This window comes from Phyllobates terribilis, unplaced genomic scaffold, assembly GCF_046119375.1.
Source record: "Phyllobates terribilis strain yellow unplaced genomic scaffold, ASM4611937v1 Scaffold_3__8_contigs__length_932513732, whole genome shotgun sequence".
NCBI classification, from domain to species: Eukaryota; Metazoa; Chordata; class Amphibia; order Anura; family Dendrobatidae; genus Phyllobates; species Phyllobates terribilis.
Window position 1 is genome coordinate 859,659,942 of NW_027362763.1, and position 16,308 is coordinate 859,676,249.

At 39.3% G+C, this 16,308-nt stretch overlaps 1 protein-coding gene across 10 annotated transcripts in view; it reads left to right on the top strand.

Annotated features, from left to right (window-relative positions):
* DHX57 (DExH-box helicase 57) overlaps positions 1–16,308 on the top strand; it is a 66,737-nt gene that overhangs the window by 46,098 nt on the left and 4,331 nt on the right. For all 10 annotated transcript variants that reach the window (XM_073672575.1, XM_073672576.1, XM_073672574.1 and 7 more), the window contains 4 exons: positions 8,009–8,146; positions 11,559–11,633; positions 13,179–13,313; positions 13,397–13,597. In XM_073672575.1, coding sequence (XP_073528676.1) covers positions 8,009–8,146; positions 11,559–11,633; positions 13,179–13,313; positions 13,397–13,597 — 549 coding nt within the window. The remainder of the gene's footprint in view (positions 1–8,008; positions 8,147–11,558; positions 11,634–13,178; positions 13,314–13,396; positions 13,598–16,308) is intronic.

Sequence of the window (16,308 nt, forward strand, 5' to 3'; positions counted from 1 at the left end):
GAGATTAGGGAGATAAATAAGTGGCTCAAGAACTGGTGTAGGAAGGAGGGATTTGGGTTCCTGGAGAACTAGGCTGACTTCTCAGTTGGCTACAGACTCTACGCTAGGGACCGGCTGCACCTCAATGAAGAGGGTGCAGCTGTGCTGGGAGAGAAAATGGCTAGAAGGTTGGAAGAGTGTTTAAACTAGGGATTGGGGGGGAGGGTATTCATTTTATAGGTGGGGAAGATAGTGCAGATAGTGACCTGGGCACAAATAAACAGTCAATAAAGTAAGAAGGAATAGAGGTACAGAGAGATACATAAAATGCGTGTACACTAATGCCAGAAGCCTCACCAACAAAATAGAGGAATTAGAATTAATTTTGTTGGAAAATAATTATGACATGGTAGGGATATCTGAGACGTGGCTGGACGAGAGCCATGACTGGGCAGTTAATTTACAGTCTGTTCAGAAATGACCGTACAAACAAGCGAGGGGCGGTGTGTGTTTATATGTAAAATCATCCTTAAAACCCATCTTGCGGGAGGATATATGTGAATCTAATGGAAATGTAGAGTCCCTGTGGGTGGAGATAAGGGGTGGGGGGAAAAATAATAAATTACTGATAGGGGTTTGTTATAAGTCTCCAAAAATAATGGAAGCAGCGGAGAACATCCTCGTAAAGCAAATAGATGAAGCAGCGACTCAAGGAGAAGTCATTATTATGGGGGACGTCAATTACCCTGAAATACATTGGGGGACAGAAAACTGTAGTTCAAGCAAACGTAATAGGTTTTTGACAACTATGAGAGACAATTACCTTTCACAACTGGTTCAGGAGCCAACAAGAAGGGGGGCACTGCTAGACCTAATATTAACCAATAGGCCAGACCGCATATCAAATATACGAGTTGGGGGTCACTTGGATAATAGTGATCACAAAATAATACGTTTTCATGTAACCTTTAATAAGATGTGTAGTAGAGGGGTTACAAGGACACTAAACTTCAGGAAGGCAAATTTCCAACGGTTGAGAGATGATCTTAGTGCAATAAACTGGAACGATATCCTGAGACATAAAGCTACACAAAGCAAATGGGAGACATTTATTAGCAACCTGAATAGGACCTGTGCACAATATATACCCTATGGGAATAAACATGTTAGAGATAGGAGGAAACCACTATGGCTAAATAGAGCTGTAAGGGGCGCAATAAGTGACAAAAAGAAAGCATTTAGAGAACTAAAGCAAGTAGGTAGTGATGATGCATTAAATAAATATAGAAAATTAAATAAATTCTGTAAAAATCAAATCAAGGCAGCAAAGATTGAGGCAGAGAGAATCATTGCCAGAGAAAGTAAAAATAATCCCAAAATATTCTTTAACTACATAAATAGTAAAAAACTAAAAAATGATAGTGTTGGCCCCCTTAAAAATAGCCTGGGTGAAATGGTGGATGAGGATGAGGAAAAAGCCAATATGCTACATTTTTTTTTCAACCGTATTTACACAAGAAAATCGCATGACAGAAAACCTGATCAGTGATAACAAAAATTCTCCATTAAATGTCACTTGCTTAACCCAGCAAGAAGTACGGCGGCGTCTAAAAATCACTAAAGTTGACAAATCCCCAGGCCCGGATGGGTTACACCCGCGAATACTGCAGGAATTAAGTAACGTCATAGATAGACCACTATTTTTAATCTTTAAAGATTCCATAATAACAGGGTCTGTACCACAGGACTGGCGTATAGCAAATGTGGTGCCAATATTCAAAAAGGGGACAAAAACTGAACTTCGAAATTATAGGCCAGTAAGTTTAACCTCTACTGTGGGTAAAATCCTGGAGAGTTTCCTAAGAGATGCTATACTAGAGTATCTGAAGAAGAATAACCTCATGACCCAATATCAACATGGGTTTACGAGGGACCGTTCCTGTCAAACTAATCTGATCAGTTTTTATGAGGAGGCAAGTTCTGGACTGGACCAAGGAAATGCAGTGGATGTTGTGTATATGGACTTTTCAAAAGCATTTGATACGGTTCCACACAAAAGGTTGATACATAAAATGAGAACAATGGGGATAGGGGAAAATATATGTATGTGGGTTAAGAATTGGGTCAGTGATGGGAAACAAAGGGTGGTTATTAATGGAACACACTCAGACTGGGTCTCAGTTAACAGTGGGGTACCACAGGGGTCAGTATTGGGCCCCCTTCTTTTTAACATATTTATTAATGATGTTGTAGGGGGCATACAGAGTAATATTTCATAATTTGCGGATGACACTAAACTCAGCAGGGTAATCCATACAGAGGAGGACAATTTTATATTACAGGAGGATCTATGTAAACTAGAAGCTTGGGCTGATAAATGGCAAATGAGCTTTAATGGGGATAAATGTAAGGTAATGCACTTGGGCAGAGGAAATAAAATGTCTAATTATTTGCTTAATTGTAAAACACTGGGCAAAACTGTAACTGATAAAGACCTGGGTGTATTGGTGGACGACAAGCTCACGTTTAGTGGCCAGTGTCAGGCAGCTGCTGCAAAGGCAAATAAAATAATGGGATGCATTAAAAGAGGCATAGATGCTCATGAGGAGAACATAATTTTACCTCTATACTAGTCACTAGTGCGACCACACTTAGAATACTGTGTACAGTTCTGGTCTCCTGTGTATAAGAAAGACATAGCTGAACTAGAGAGGGTGCAGAGAAGAGCGACCTAGGTTATTAGAGGACTTGGGGGTCTGCAATACCAAGACAGGTTATTACACTTGGGGTTATTTACTGTGGAAAAACGAAGGCTTAGGGGTGATCTTATTACTATGTACAAGTATATGAGGGGACAGTACAAAGACCTGTCTACTGATCTTTTTACTCTGAGGCCTGAGACGGGGACAAGGGGGCATCTTTTACGTCTGGAGGAAAGAAGGTTTAATCATAATCACAGACGGGGATTCTTTACTGTAAGAGCAGTGAGACTATGGAACTCTGCCGCATGATGTTGTAATGAGTGATTCACTACTAAAATTTAAGAAGGTCATGGATGCCTTTCTTGAAAAGTATAATATTACAGGTTATAAATACTAGATTCCTTGATAGGGCATTGATCCAGGGAACTAGTCTGATTGCTGTATGGAGTCAGGAAGGAATTTTTTTCCCCAATGTGGAGCTTAGTGTTTGCCACGTGGGTTTTTTTTTTTTTGCCTTCGTCTGGATCAACATGTTAGGCTATGGAATTATATACAATCTGTATAGGGGTAAATGGATGGGTGTTTACGTGTCCATAACCAGACAAACCTACATGTGTGACACACAAACTACATTGTTTGTAAAATATAACCTTTATTAGTCAATATACTAAAAGTCACATAATAGAGATAAAATAGGGAAAAGTAACACAAACAAAAGGACACAGGGGTGGGTACCAGCTTTCACAGAGTTTACATACAACAAATCAATTCATTAGGACCAACCTCCACATAGATATACTGCAAGTATTTAATAAAGACAACAGTAAAGTACATAGTGCTAGTTGTATGGTTCCACAAAAGTAGAAGTAGAGGATATCCTCGTCAAAGCTCCTGGCGAAACGCTCTGTCACTCCATACATGTTTTATTGCCGCACCCCACATTCACTCATTTATGCTGCATTATTATATATCTACTTTTGTGGCTTTTAGTATATTGACTAATAAATGTTATATTTTACAAACAATGTAGTTTGTGTGTCACACATGTTAGGCTATGGGTTGAACTAGATGGACTTAGCCTTCCTTTAACCTTAAAAACGATGTTACTATGTTACGATGTTACTATTTATGAAAGAACTATTAGGCAGCATTCACACATGCATTTTTTTTCTTGACGCAATCGTAAAATTTTGACAGTTTTGCAGTGATTGCTAAAAATCACAGCAAAGCTGGGTTTTTGCCTTGGTTGCTGATAAAACCACACTCTGGCTGCAACATTTCAACATCGGTTCACTACGTTAAAGGTTATCAAATCGGCTTATTTAATTAAAATACTCCTTTAAAATATTACATTTATTAATTAGTCCTTAAAATAGTCAAAAAAAAAAACTGAAAAAATGTGTAATAAACAGATAAATAAAATTTCCAACAAGGCTATAGAGAGCCTATGGAAAAAACGGGTGTCAATAACTGTCTCACCCTATCAATACCCTCGAAAGGTTGTCCCTTCATTGCTGCAGAGGTTGGCACCCTAGCTTGGACGCAATGTGGCACCCCCGCTCACCAACAGCTGTCCCCCGAGTACTATGTTGACCCCTAACCTTAGGAAACAACACCAACCCAACCTCAAGAAAACTCTGCTGCCTCCCCAAATATAGCTTATAACAAACCATACTAGAATCAAACAATCAAAAGCAAAGTAGAGTACTTTGAGAGGAATCACCAAATAGTACAGGGCCACAGCAAACTATAACCTTAACAAGGTGAATAATACCACCAAGGAAATATATTACTCTAAAAACTATAAGCTCAGCACGCAAAGCAGGGCCCACTTCATTACATCTGCCACCACCCAGTGCATAGAGTGCCACCACAATAGATATAAATAATTAATACATATGATAGTAAATAAATAACCGGGTTCTCTATAGTCCCACCTTGGACGACAAATAGACACTCTGCCTCACCCTACTCCCTACACCCTACCCTGAAAAGTATCCCTGCCTACCTGCGGAGGTTGGCACCCTAGCTTGGATGCAATATGGTGCCCCCGCTCCCCGATGTCTCTCCCTAATGTTGTCTCCTGTATATACCCTAAAATAGAATGTGTAGTATAATCACAACATATTAGTGATAACACAGAAAATCAGGACCAAAAGTGTCCAAGAAGAGATACATACATACATACATACATACATACATACATACATACATACATATATATACATACAGTTATATGAAAAAGTTTGGACACCCCTATTAATCTTAAGCTTAATGTTTTATAAAAATTGGTGTTTTTGCAACAGCTATTTCAGTTTGATATATGTAATAACTGTTGGACACAGTAATGTTTCTGCCTTGAAATGAGGTTTATTGTACTAACAGAAAATGTGCAATCTGCATTCAAACAAAATTTGACAGGTGCATAAGTATGGGCACCTCACCAGAAAAGTGACATTAATAATTAGTAGATCCTCCTTTTGCAAAAATAACGGCCTCTAGTCGCTTCCTGTAGCTTTCAATGAGTTCCTGAATGAAGGTATTTTTGACCATTCCTCTTTACAAAACAATTCCAGTTCAGTAAAGTTTGATGGTCGCCGAGCATGGACAGCCCTCTTCAAATGATCCCACAGATGTTCAATGATATTCAGGTCTGGGGACTGGGATGGCCATTCCAGAACATTGTAATTGTTCCTCTGCATGAATGCCTGAGTAGATTTGGAGCGGTGTTTTGGATCATTGTCTTGCTGAAAGATCCATCCTCTGCGTAACTTCAACTTTATCACTGATTCTTGAACATTATTGTCAAGAATCTGCTGATACTGAGTGGAATCCATGCGTCCCTCAACTTTAACAAGATTCCCGGTGCCGGCATTGGCCACACAGCCCCAAAGCATGATGGAACCTCCACCAAATTTTACTGTGGGTAGCAAGTGTTTTTCTTGGAATGCTGTGTTTTTTTGCCGCCATGCATAACGCCTTTTTGTATGACCAAACAACTCAATCTTGGTTTCATCAGTCCACAGGACCTTCTTCCAAAAATAAATTGGCTTCTCCAAATGTGCTTTTGCATACCTCAGCCGACTCTGTTTGTGGCGTGCTTGCAGAAACGGCTTCTTTCGCATCACTCTCCCATACAGCTTCTCCTTGTGCAAAGTGTGTTGTATAGTTGACCGATGCAGTGACACCATATGCAGCAAGTTGATGCTGCAGCTCTCTGGAGGTGGTCTGAGGATTGTCCTTGACTGATCTCACCATTCTTCTTCTCTGCCTTTCTGATGTTTTTCTTGGCCTGCCACTTCTGGCCTTAACAAGAACTGTCCCTGTGTTCTTCCATTTCCTTACTATGTTCCTCACAGTGGAAACTGACAGGTTAAATCTCTGAGACAGCTTTTTGTATCCTTCCCCTGAACAACTATGTTGAATAATCTTTGTTTTCAGATCATTTGACAGTTGTTTTTAGGAACCCATGATGCCACTCTTCAGAGGAGATTCAAACAGGAGAACAACTTGCAAGTGGCCACTTTAAGTAGCTTTTCTCATGATTGCATACACCTGGCTATGAAGTTCAAAGCTCAATGAGGTTACAAAACCCAAAAAAGTGCTTTAGTAAGTCAGTAAAAAGTAGGTAGGAGTATTTAAAACAAGAAAATGATAAGGGTGCCCATACTTATGCACCTGTCAAATTTTGTTTGAATGCAGATTGCACATTTTCTGTTAGTACAATAAACCTCATTTCAAGGCAGAAACATTACTGTGTCCAACAGTTATTACATATATCAAACTGAAATAGCTGTTGCAAAAACACCAATTTTTATAAAACATTAAGCTTAAGATTAATAGGGGTGCCCAAACTTTTTCATATAACTGTGTGTATATATATATATATATATATATATATATATATATATATATATATATATATATATATATATATATATACAGTTATATATGTGTGTGTGTGTATATATATATATATATATATATATATATATATATATATATATAATAAATATATATATATATATATAATATGTATATATGTATGTGTGTGTATATATATATATATATATATATATATATATATATATATATATATATATATATATATATATATATATATATATATATATATATATATATATATATATATATATGTATATGTATGTAACCCCGATAAATACAGTGTCATGCATCCTGCATAGTTCACAGTATGCGTAAGAGTATCTAGACAACAAATAGGGTATACCACAGATGTAAATGCAGTCAGGCCAGTACAAAAAAAGTTTTTACTTTCAGGGAGATAGGAGAAATGAGTAGAAATAACAAGGGCTGTGGAGTCGGAGAGAGACCATTTTGGTTGAGTCAGTATAAAATGCACCAACTCCGACTCCTAAAATATATAATAAATTGGGTACAGTAGTTCAGTGCAGTTTGTGGGGAATATTTTTTCATAAGAATTTGGGAAAGTTCTGAAATGTCCTATTTCTGATCTAAGGGTCTAGACTTTTAGCTGAGATGAATCTGTGCTACAGTAAATTTATCACTTAAACATGAGCAATGTATGAGGGAGTCTGAGTCATGGAAATTGAGGAGTCGGAGGTTTGGCTTACTAACTCCACAGCCTTGGAAATAACTCATAAACTCATGGAGTCAGGTAGGCAATGAACCCCAAAACTGTAGTCGGCAGGTTGCATCTAGATCATATGCACCCACTGCCAAACAGCAAACACAAGTGTGAACAGAGCTTTACATGGTATCAGACTGTGTTGTACTTATCTCTGACTGCTGCCTTGAAAGTAGCCTCTGTGTGTTTCCCTTCCATAGTTCAGTTCATCAGGAGGCTCATGGAGAAAAAAAGTGCCCAGAAAGGAATCAGCCGTGTGTTGTCGCCTGGTTGCAAACCCTTTCTGTTTGTTTTTTGTTTTTTTACCATTTTAAGGACTAATTAATAAATGTTATATTTTAAGGGGTATTCTACTTGAATAAGCTGCAACATGTCAATGCAGCACTATGCAGGTTGTCAGTCATACCCTGGGAGGTGTGATTAGGAGCTTGGACGAAGGACTAGTCTGGGGAGAGTCACCTCTTAGATTAGTCTCAGCTCATTAGCATATGCAAAGCTGCAGAATAAAGTACTATTGTGCTACATACTTATCCTCATGCATTCTGCTATAAAAGCAGCTGGGGACAGTCGGGGGACCTGACAATGAGCCTTTATTTTATACTTAAAGGGAACCTCATTCTGCTGAATTCCTTTTTTATTAAATGTAAGCCCTGCCACTCTGTAAAGCAATCGTACATTGCAGTAACCTTTTATTTTGCAGGAAATAGCGAGTCTGAAACGACAGTTTACAGAACTTCTGTCTGACATTGGCTTTGTGAAAGAAGGCCTCAGGGCTAGAGATATTGAAAAAAGATGGGGTCAGAAGGGAGATGGAGTGGTGGAATCTACAGGCGAGGAGGTAAGTGCTTACCTTACATAATAATAAACTACTTAATACCCCAAACTGCTCAGTGTTAGACAGGATAGTATTGGCTTTCTAAAGAGCCTCCACTCTAAAATTGGCCTTACAGAATAAAGGAAATATCTACAATTATAACATAGCGCACACAACCTGTAAGGAGACAAGGGGCACACATGAAGCCTAGGCCTTTGTCCCAAGCTTCACTACTCATATGCTGGATGCCGCTAAAACTGCACAACTCTCAGCGCACAAAAAGGAGGAGTCATGGAGTGGTCTGCTGCCAAGTTCCAAACCTGAGATGCCCATCTTTAGAAGGCCATCAATGTCCTGTATAGCATTATGCCAGCAGTTTATTGATTGTATAGTTAATTTTGTGTAAAGATAATGTGACACCAGAATATTACCTTTTGGATAAGGGGAATCTGTCAGTAGGATCAATCCTCCTAAGCCGTCTATATGACATGTGGGTCATAGGAAGCTGAATAAAATGATACCTTGAAATTTGCGATCTGATGTTTTATTAGAAAGAAATCTAAGTTTTTCTTAATATGTAGATTAGCTGTTAAGATCTATGGTCCGGACATTTATCTTCATGAGACTCCACCTCCAGAAAGAAATAATAAATGAAAGGGGGCATTACCAGTGTGACACATGTAATGACTGACAGCCTGCTCTCCTGATCGCACTTCAGAGCTGTACAGATCTACTGTACTGTATTAGTTAGAACACCTCTGCAGCTTTCTTCTCATAGTTGTAATCAGGTACGGCTCTACAGCAGAGCGGACAGCGCTAGCCCTTCTTCAGCTTCCATCTCAAAGGCAGCCAGTGTGAGGGGAAGACAAGTTTGCTCTCTTGTGAAGTCCAGCCACTGGCTGAGATTCATAGGAAACAGTGATTTTTTAAAAAAAAAAATTTTTTTTACTATATACAGTAGTACAAGCGATCGAATGATTACAGGTTCAAGTCCCTTTAAGGACTAAAAGACATGAAAATTTGATTAACTCAACCTTTCCTTTTATCTACAGTTGGGAAAATAAGTATTTGATACACTGCTGATTTTGCAAGTTTTTCCACTTACAAAGAATGGAGACGTCTAATTGTTATCGTAGGTACACTTCAACTGTGAGAGACAGAATCTAAAAGTGAAAACCAGAAAATCACATTGAATGATTTTTAAATAAGTCAAATACTTATTTCATGCAATAAAATGCAATTCATCACCTAACAACTAGCAAGAATTCTGGCTGTCACAGACCTGTTAGGTTTTTCTTTAAGAAACCATCCTACTCTGCACTCATTACCTGTATTAATTGCACCTATTTGAACTCGTTACCTGTCAATCTCATTCCAACCTCTCCGCCATGGCCAAGACCAAAGAGCTGTCTAAGGACACCAGGGACAAAATTGTAGACCTGCATAAGGCTGGGATGGGCTACAGGACAATAGCCAAGCAGCTTGGTGAGAAGGCAACAACTGTTGGCACAATTATTAGAAAATGGAAGAAACACAAGTTGACTGTCAATCTTCCTTGGTCTGGGTCTCAATTCAAGATCTCACCTCGTGGGGTAAGGATGATTCTGAGAAAGGTCCGGAATCAGCCCAGAACTACACGGGAGGACCTGGTCAATGACCTGAAGAGAGCTGGGACCACCATCTCAAACTTTACCGTTAGTAACACACTACGCCGTCATGGATTAAAATCCTACAGGGCATGCGAGGTCCCCCTGCTTACGCCAGTACATGTCCAGGCCCGTTTGAAGTTCGCCAATGACCGTCTGGATGATCCAGAGGAGGCATGGGAGAAGGTCATGTGGTCAGATGAGACCAAAATAGAACTTTTTGGCATCAACTCCACTCACTGTGTTTGGAGGAAGAAGGATGAGTGCAACCCCAAGAACACTTCCCAACCATGAAGCATGGTGGGGGAAATCTCATACTTTGGGGGTGCTTTTCTGAAAAGGGGACAGGATGACTGCACCATCTTGAAGGAAGGATGGATTGGGGTCATGTATCGTGAGATTTTGGCCATCAACCTCCTTCCCTCAGTAAGCGCATTGAAGATGAGTCATGGTTGGGTTTTCCAGCATGACTATGACCCGAAACACACAGCCAGGAAACTAAGGAGTGGCTCCATAAGAAGCATTTCAAGGTCCAGGAGTGGCCTAGTCAGTCTCCAGACCTGAACCCAATAGAAAATCTTTGGAGGGAGCTGAAACTCAATGTTGCCCAACAACAGCCCCGAAACCTGAAAGATCTTGAGAAGATCTGTATGGAGGAGTGGGCCAAAATCCCTGCTGCAGTGTGTGCAAACTTGGTCAAGAACTACAGGAAACGTCTGACCTCTGTAATTGCAAACAAAGGTTTCGGTACCAAATATTAAGTTCTCCTTTTCTATTGTATCAAATACTTAATTAGCATTTTATTGCATGAAATATGTAAAAATCATACATTGTGATTTTCCGGTTTTTATTTTTACATTGTCTTACAGTTGAAATGTACCTACAATAAAAAAAGGTGGGAAAACTTGCAAGATTGGCTGCGTATCAAATACTTGTTTTCGCCACTGTATCTGGTAACATCATTTGCATAAGTCCAATTTATCAAACCATACAATTATTTGACATACACTGTGAATATCAAATGCCAAAATTGCTTTTTTTTTTTTACACATCCTCGTTGACAAAAAAAATGCAATCAAAAGTAAGAAGTGCTCCACATTGGTAACAAGTATCCGCTTGCAAAAAAAACAACAACAAATCTTAACACACTGCAGAAAATAATAAGGTATGGGAAAATAGTAGCACAAACCAAATTGTGTTTGTTAAAAAAAAAAAAAAAGTTCATAATTTTTAAGCCAGTAAAATGGGTAAAAAAAAAACAACCAAAAACCTATAGATGTCTATTACCGTGTTCATTGTTCGGGTCACTATCATGTTGCTTGGCTATTTTTGCTGCTCAACTAATGCTGTAGAAATGAAACCCAGAAAAACAATGGAAGATTGTGGGTTGTTTCACTGCATTTGCAATTTTTTTTTTCCCCATAAACTTTATGGTATAATGAATGGTGTGTCTCAGATCTACACCTTTTCCCACAAAAAACAAGCCCTCACATGTCTATCTGTATGGAAAAGTAAAAAAGTTATGGCTCTTTGAAAAAGTTGAGAAGGCAAAAACTGTCTGCGTCCTCGAGGGGTCAAGTTTACAGACATGGGCAATAGCTTGATCACATGTTTCATCTAATGAGCTACAAAGTAAAAAATAAATCTATTTATAATATAATTTAATTTATTTTTTTCCTACACTTTTAAATTGAACGACCCTGTGATACTGTACTTTAGTATACTCTAAAAATCACTTTTTTTTTTTTTTTTTTTTTCTAGTAATCAACTTTTGTGTTATTTCCCTACAGGCTAATACGAATGCAGAGAATATTAAATTAATGTCAGCCATGCTTTGTGCAGCTTTATATCCCAATGTTGTCCAGGTAAGCTCATGGCTGCTATATTATTTATTTATTTATTTTTTATCAGGTCTTACAATTCAAAGTTCTATATAAGATGGCGGATCAAATGTTTATACATTTAATAAATGAAGAGCAAATCCAATCACTATTGTTTTCAACAATTATTCTGAAATATTATTAAAGGGGTTTTAATTATTTTTGGCATCATCTTCTCTAAAACAAAGTCTAATGATGGTTTCACCAGCCATACCTGACGCTGTAGGCATTAATGGACCATCTTGTGATCCATAGTGGTAGCAAATCCATCATAAAGATAAGCTGTCGGAAAGTAGTCCCCTCAGACCCCTGTACATGAACGGTGTAGTAATAGCGCCATCTCATCCACTTAATTTTCTCTATTTGCAGTAAGCGCTAGTTATAGTATAAAGCCGGCTGCAGCTGGAATTGGAGACCATGCATCATCAGATCATTACCTGCATTATAACACAAATGGTGCTATTAAAAATGCAACTCCTCTTCCAAAAAACAATCCCATCGACATTACACACTGCCGAATTGTGACAGTGTACGATGTGCAAACTCACGAATCCCCTGTTTTCCTTGTCACGTGGCCGCATGTATGTGATTTCATACTTGCAGTCGTGTATATACATGGTGCTTGCAGACTGTTCATCTCAGCATGTACAACCCCTTTAAGATCAAAGGCATTTCACCATTCAAGAATGTTAATGTTCTATCCCTTTATAAGTTATAAAGCTATATAAGACAATCTAGTTCACCTATTAGGGTGGTTTACATAAAACTTTTCAACTCTGTTTAAAACACTTATGATACATCAAAAGTGCAAGTTCTACTTCCAGTACTCTCATCTTTTGGGAGAATTGGGACCCTATGCTCTAGCAGGCAGAATTTTAAAGTTGCCAGCTACCGCTAAGGCCATTTTCACACATCCATTTTTCACCGGCTGAGTGTGGGCTGGACGGGTTGAGGGTCTCCTGACCCAAACTCCGCAGCTTTCTAAGCTAATATGAGGCTTTTAAGTTCAGCCCCGGTACAGACCGTGATGGACGGACCAGCTGCTGACCTGGTTTCACACATCCATGCTTCAGTCAATCTCATGTGCTCCTTTCTGGACAGCCTTGCAGGGATTAATTTTATAATATATGGTGGACTCTGAGATGTGAACACAGTGCAGTTATTGTACTCCCCACCCCTGTGCTGTGTGCAGCTTGTCTCTATGATGATATGGGCCATATGTAACTGTAGTTTGTGCCCCCCCCCCCCCCCCCCCGATCTAGGCAAATGTCAAACAATCCTTTTGAGATATAAGCCAAATTTCCTTAAGGGGAAAACTAGAATAAACCCATGAATCACTGACTCACTTCAACAATCGCATTGCAACTTCACAGTACAGCCTCTGGCAGGGAACCGATCACTGGCCTTCATTATCTGCTCTGCTAGAAGTGAGGAAAAGTGTCCTCCAAACCAGATCACTCCCTTAACATCTGAGTTGAGTCTCTTAATCCTTTTAAACCAATATAAATTGTCCTTTAAATGTGTATTCAGGTGAAATCTCCAGAGGGCAAGTATCAAGTGACAATAGCGGGAGCCGTAAAGATGCAACCAAAAGCCGAGGAGCTGAAGTTTGTCACCAAGAATGATGGTTACGTTCACATCCATCCCTCCTCCATTAATTTCCAGGTTAGACACTGACCCTATGGTTCCTTCTCATCCCTCTTTATGAATCCACGTTATGCAATCTTTTTAATGGGTGTGTGTTTTAGGTGCGGCACTTTGACAGCCCTTACCTGGTATATCATGAAAAGGTTAAGACCAGCCGTGTTTTTGTGCGAGACTGCAGCATGGTGTCTGTATACCCTCTGGTGTTGTTCGGAGGAGGACAAGTTAATGTCGAACTTCGCAAAGGAGAATTTGTTGTCTCGCTGGATGATGGGTGGATCCGTTTTGCTGCTGCCTCACATCAGGTAAAACCATTAGGATCACTATATTGAGAAATTTAAAGCTGGCCATAATCCTTGGCTCGGCTGAACATTTGTGTTGTCTGAGAGAGCCGCTGCCAGACTTAAATGGCAGTGGCTTATATCTTCACCGAGCAAAACGATCAGCCATTCAAATTCAACAGGCCCATATCCTTCTCTCCACCTACAGAATCTGTTGGGGAGAGTCAGGACTCTTTCCCCCTCATACACAGTAGATGGTCGACCGATATTGACTGGTTTGGCTGACTTTGATCTGATCTGTATGTGGCCCTCATCATCTAACAAAAAAGTTACCATCTGCTAACTAGTGAAATGAAGATTGAGCATGTCGTACTGCAAAATACTGTTCTTTTACCACTGAGGGAACCAGAATGTGTTTGAGCAGTGTTTCCCAAGCTCCAGTCCTCACGACCCCCACCATATCATGTTTTCAGGATTTTCTTAGTATTGCACAAGTGATGGAATTATTATTATTAAGGTATCAGAAATTTCCGTAGGTTCTCACCTGAGCAATACTAAGGAAATTCTGAAATCATGGTCTGTTGGGGGCCGTGAGGACTGAAGTTTGGGAAACACTGTTAGTTTTCATGATGTACATCTGGCATAAAAATTTGCCGTCTTGCATCATGCTGCCAAACCATGAGCACATTATCAGTGTATGCGGTAGTGACTAAAGAACCCCTTCATACTTTTATCGATCAAAACCTAGTGTTCAAAATCCAATTACTATCAATACCTCAATATGTTAATTTGCCCTGTTTTTCCCTCCATGTATTAATGCCCTCTTGTGATACCATGTAATATCAATACCCCGTGCCATCATGTATTCCATCATGTATTATTAATGCCACTTTGTGCCTCCACGTGTTAATAACGCACCACTTGTGCCCTCTTGTAATTTTACTTGCATATTCTCCTTCTGCAATAAACCTAAACACATTGAAATTCACCTTGCCCGCTCCCACAATGAGCGACGTGGCTCTCCTCGTTTTCTGAGCACTCAGCATGGCGCAGGCTGTGCTCCCAACATCTGGCAAGCCACCGGCTATAAGGAGTGTGCGGCTTGCTAGAGCAAGTATAGAGCAGAGAACCGATTGCTCTCTTATTTGCCACGGTTTTGAACTGTATCTGTGTCATAATGACACTAATAGTGTTGAAAGCCTTATCTGTCCGGGCGGGATTCCCTGCAACCCTGATTGTTATGCCACTGGACATATGGGAAAAAAGGTACTCTATTGCTATTCAACTGGTCTGTATAAGTTATGTGAATATATTACGACGATGGCTACAGCTCCACCTAGTGGTGGCTATAAACAGACAGAAATTTGAGGCTTAAAGGGGTTATAACTGAATAACCCCACTTAATTTCTTAAGAAAACACACTTACCTCCCAGACCAACACTGCTCCCTGTGATGGCTGGCGGTCATGTGACATAACAATCAGAGGATGCTGATTGTCTGCAGCATTCATTGACAAGTATGAAGGCTGCAGCTGATCAGCGCTTGCTAATTGGCTGCAGTGGTGACGTGACCTTGTGCTGGGAATCACAGCGCCTGTCTGAGGTTTTTTTTTTTGTTATGTGAGGCACTTTAATGTGTATTCACTTCAAAAGTCATTGAAATTGAATACACATATTAAAGGAGTTGTCCACTTAAAGGGGTATTCCCATCTCCAAGATCATATCCCAATATGTAGTAGGTGTAATAATAATAATATTAGCAAATATCTCCAATTAGAAATGTAGTATAATTTTTTTTGATTCGCTGTGTCTCTTTCCTCATGTGCAAGGTAACCAGAAGGAATATAGAGCGCACATAGGGTATTATCCGAGATAAAAGGAATATTTGTGAAAGATAATTTAAATTCACTCACCTATTAGGGTTGTGTAAGACACAACCACTGTACTTAGCATTGGCGGCTGCTGCAAACCCCGAAGCATTGGGTGAAGAGAATGGGGCATCAGACTGCGCTGCTCGCCTGAATAATGTACCAGAGAAATCCAAATCGATGTAATGATGAAATACTTTTTCTACCCGTTTTGTGGTGATCATACCACTTTATCAGGACAGTCTATACACCTACACATACAGGGTCTGTTATTTATAGCAAAAGAATGCACATGGAGACGCCTCCCTTCAAAAAAATCACCACACCCAGCGGGCTGGGAATCAGACTAAATGCATGTATACACTGTAAAGTACACAAAACAATCAAAGCATAATGGAGTATTTCACTTAAACATTTAAAAATATAAAAGCAGATTTTTTTTTTTTTTTTTAATATATTAAAAAAGTAGTTAAATGAATAAACAAATTTTACAAGCTAGGGGCGTGCTTGAACCTATGACATTGACCTAGTTGTTCTTTGTCAGCACCCTGCTGCTGATGCTTTAAACCATTGAGCCATGGGTGAATTTGATTTGATCTCTTCATTTAGTGATAGTTTCACAAGAATCTATGAGATCAAAAAAATAAAATTAATAATAATGGATAAAAGAAGCTCCAAAGCTCTTAGACTAGTTTAAAAAAAGAAATGTGCAATATTATGAGAAATTGCAGTTCGGTGATCCTTATAAAAATCCCATAGCAATTGATGGGTCAAAACTAAGGGAAAAAACGGGGGTTAGAATAAAGTAAGCAAAGGCAAACCACAATGAAGGGATGAGACCCCTTCATAGAAAGAGCGGATGTTTATC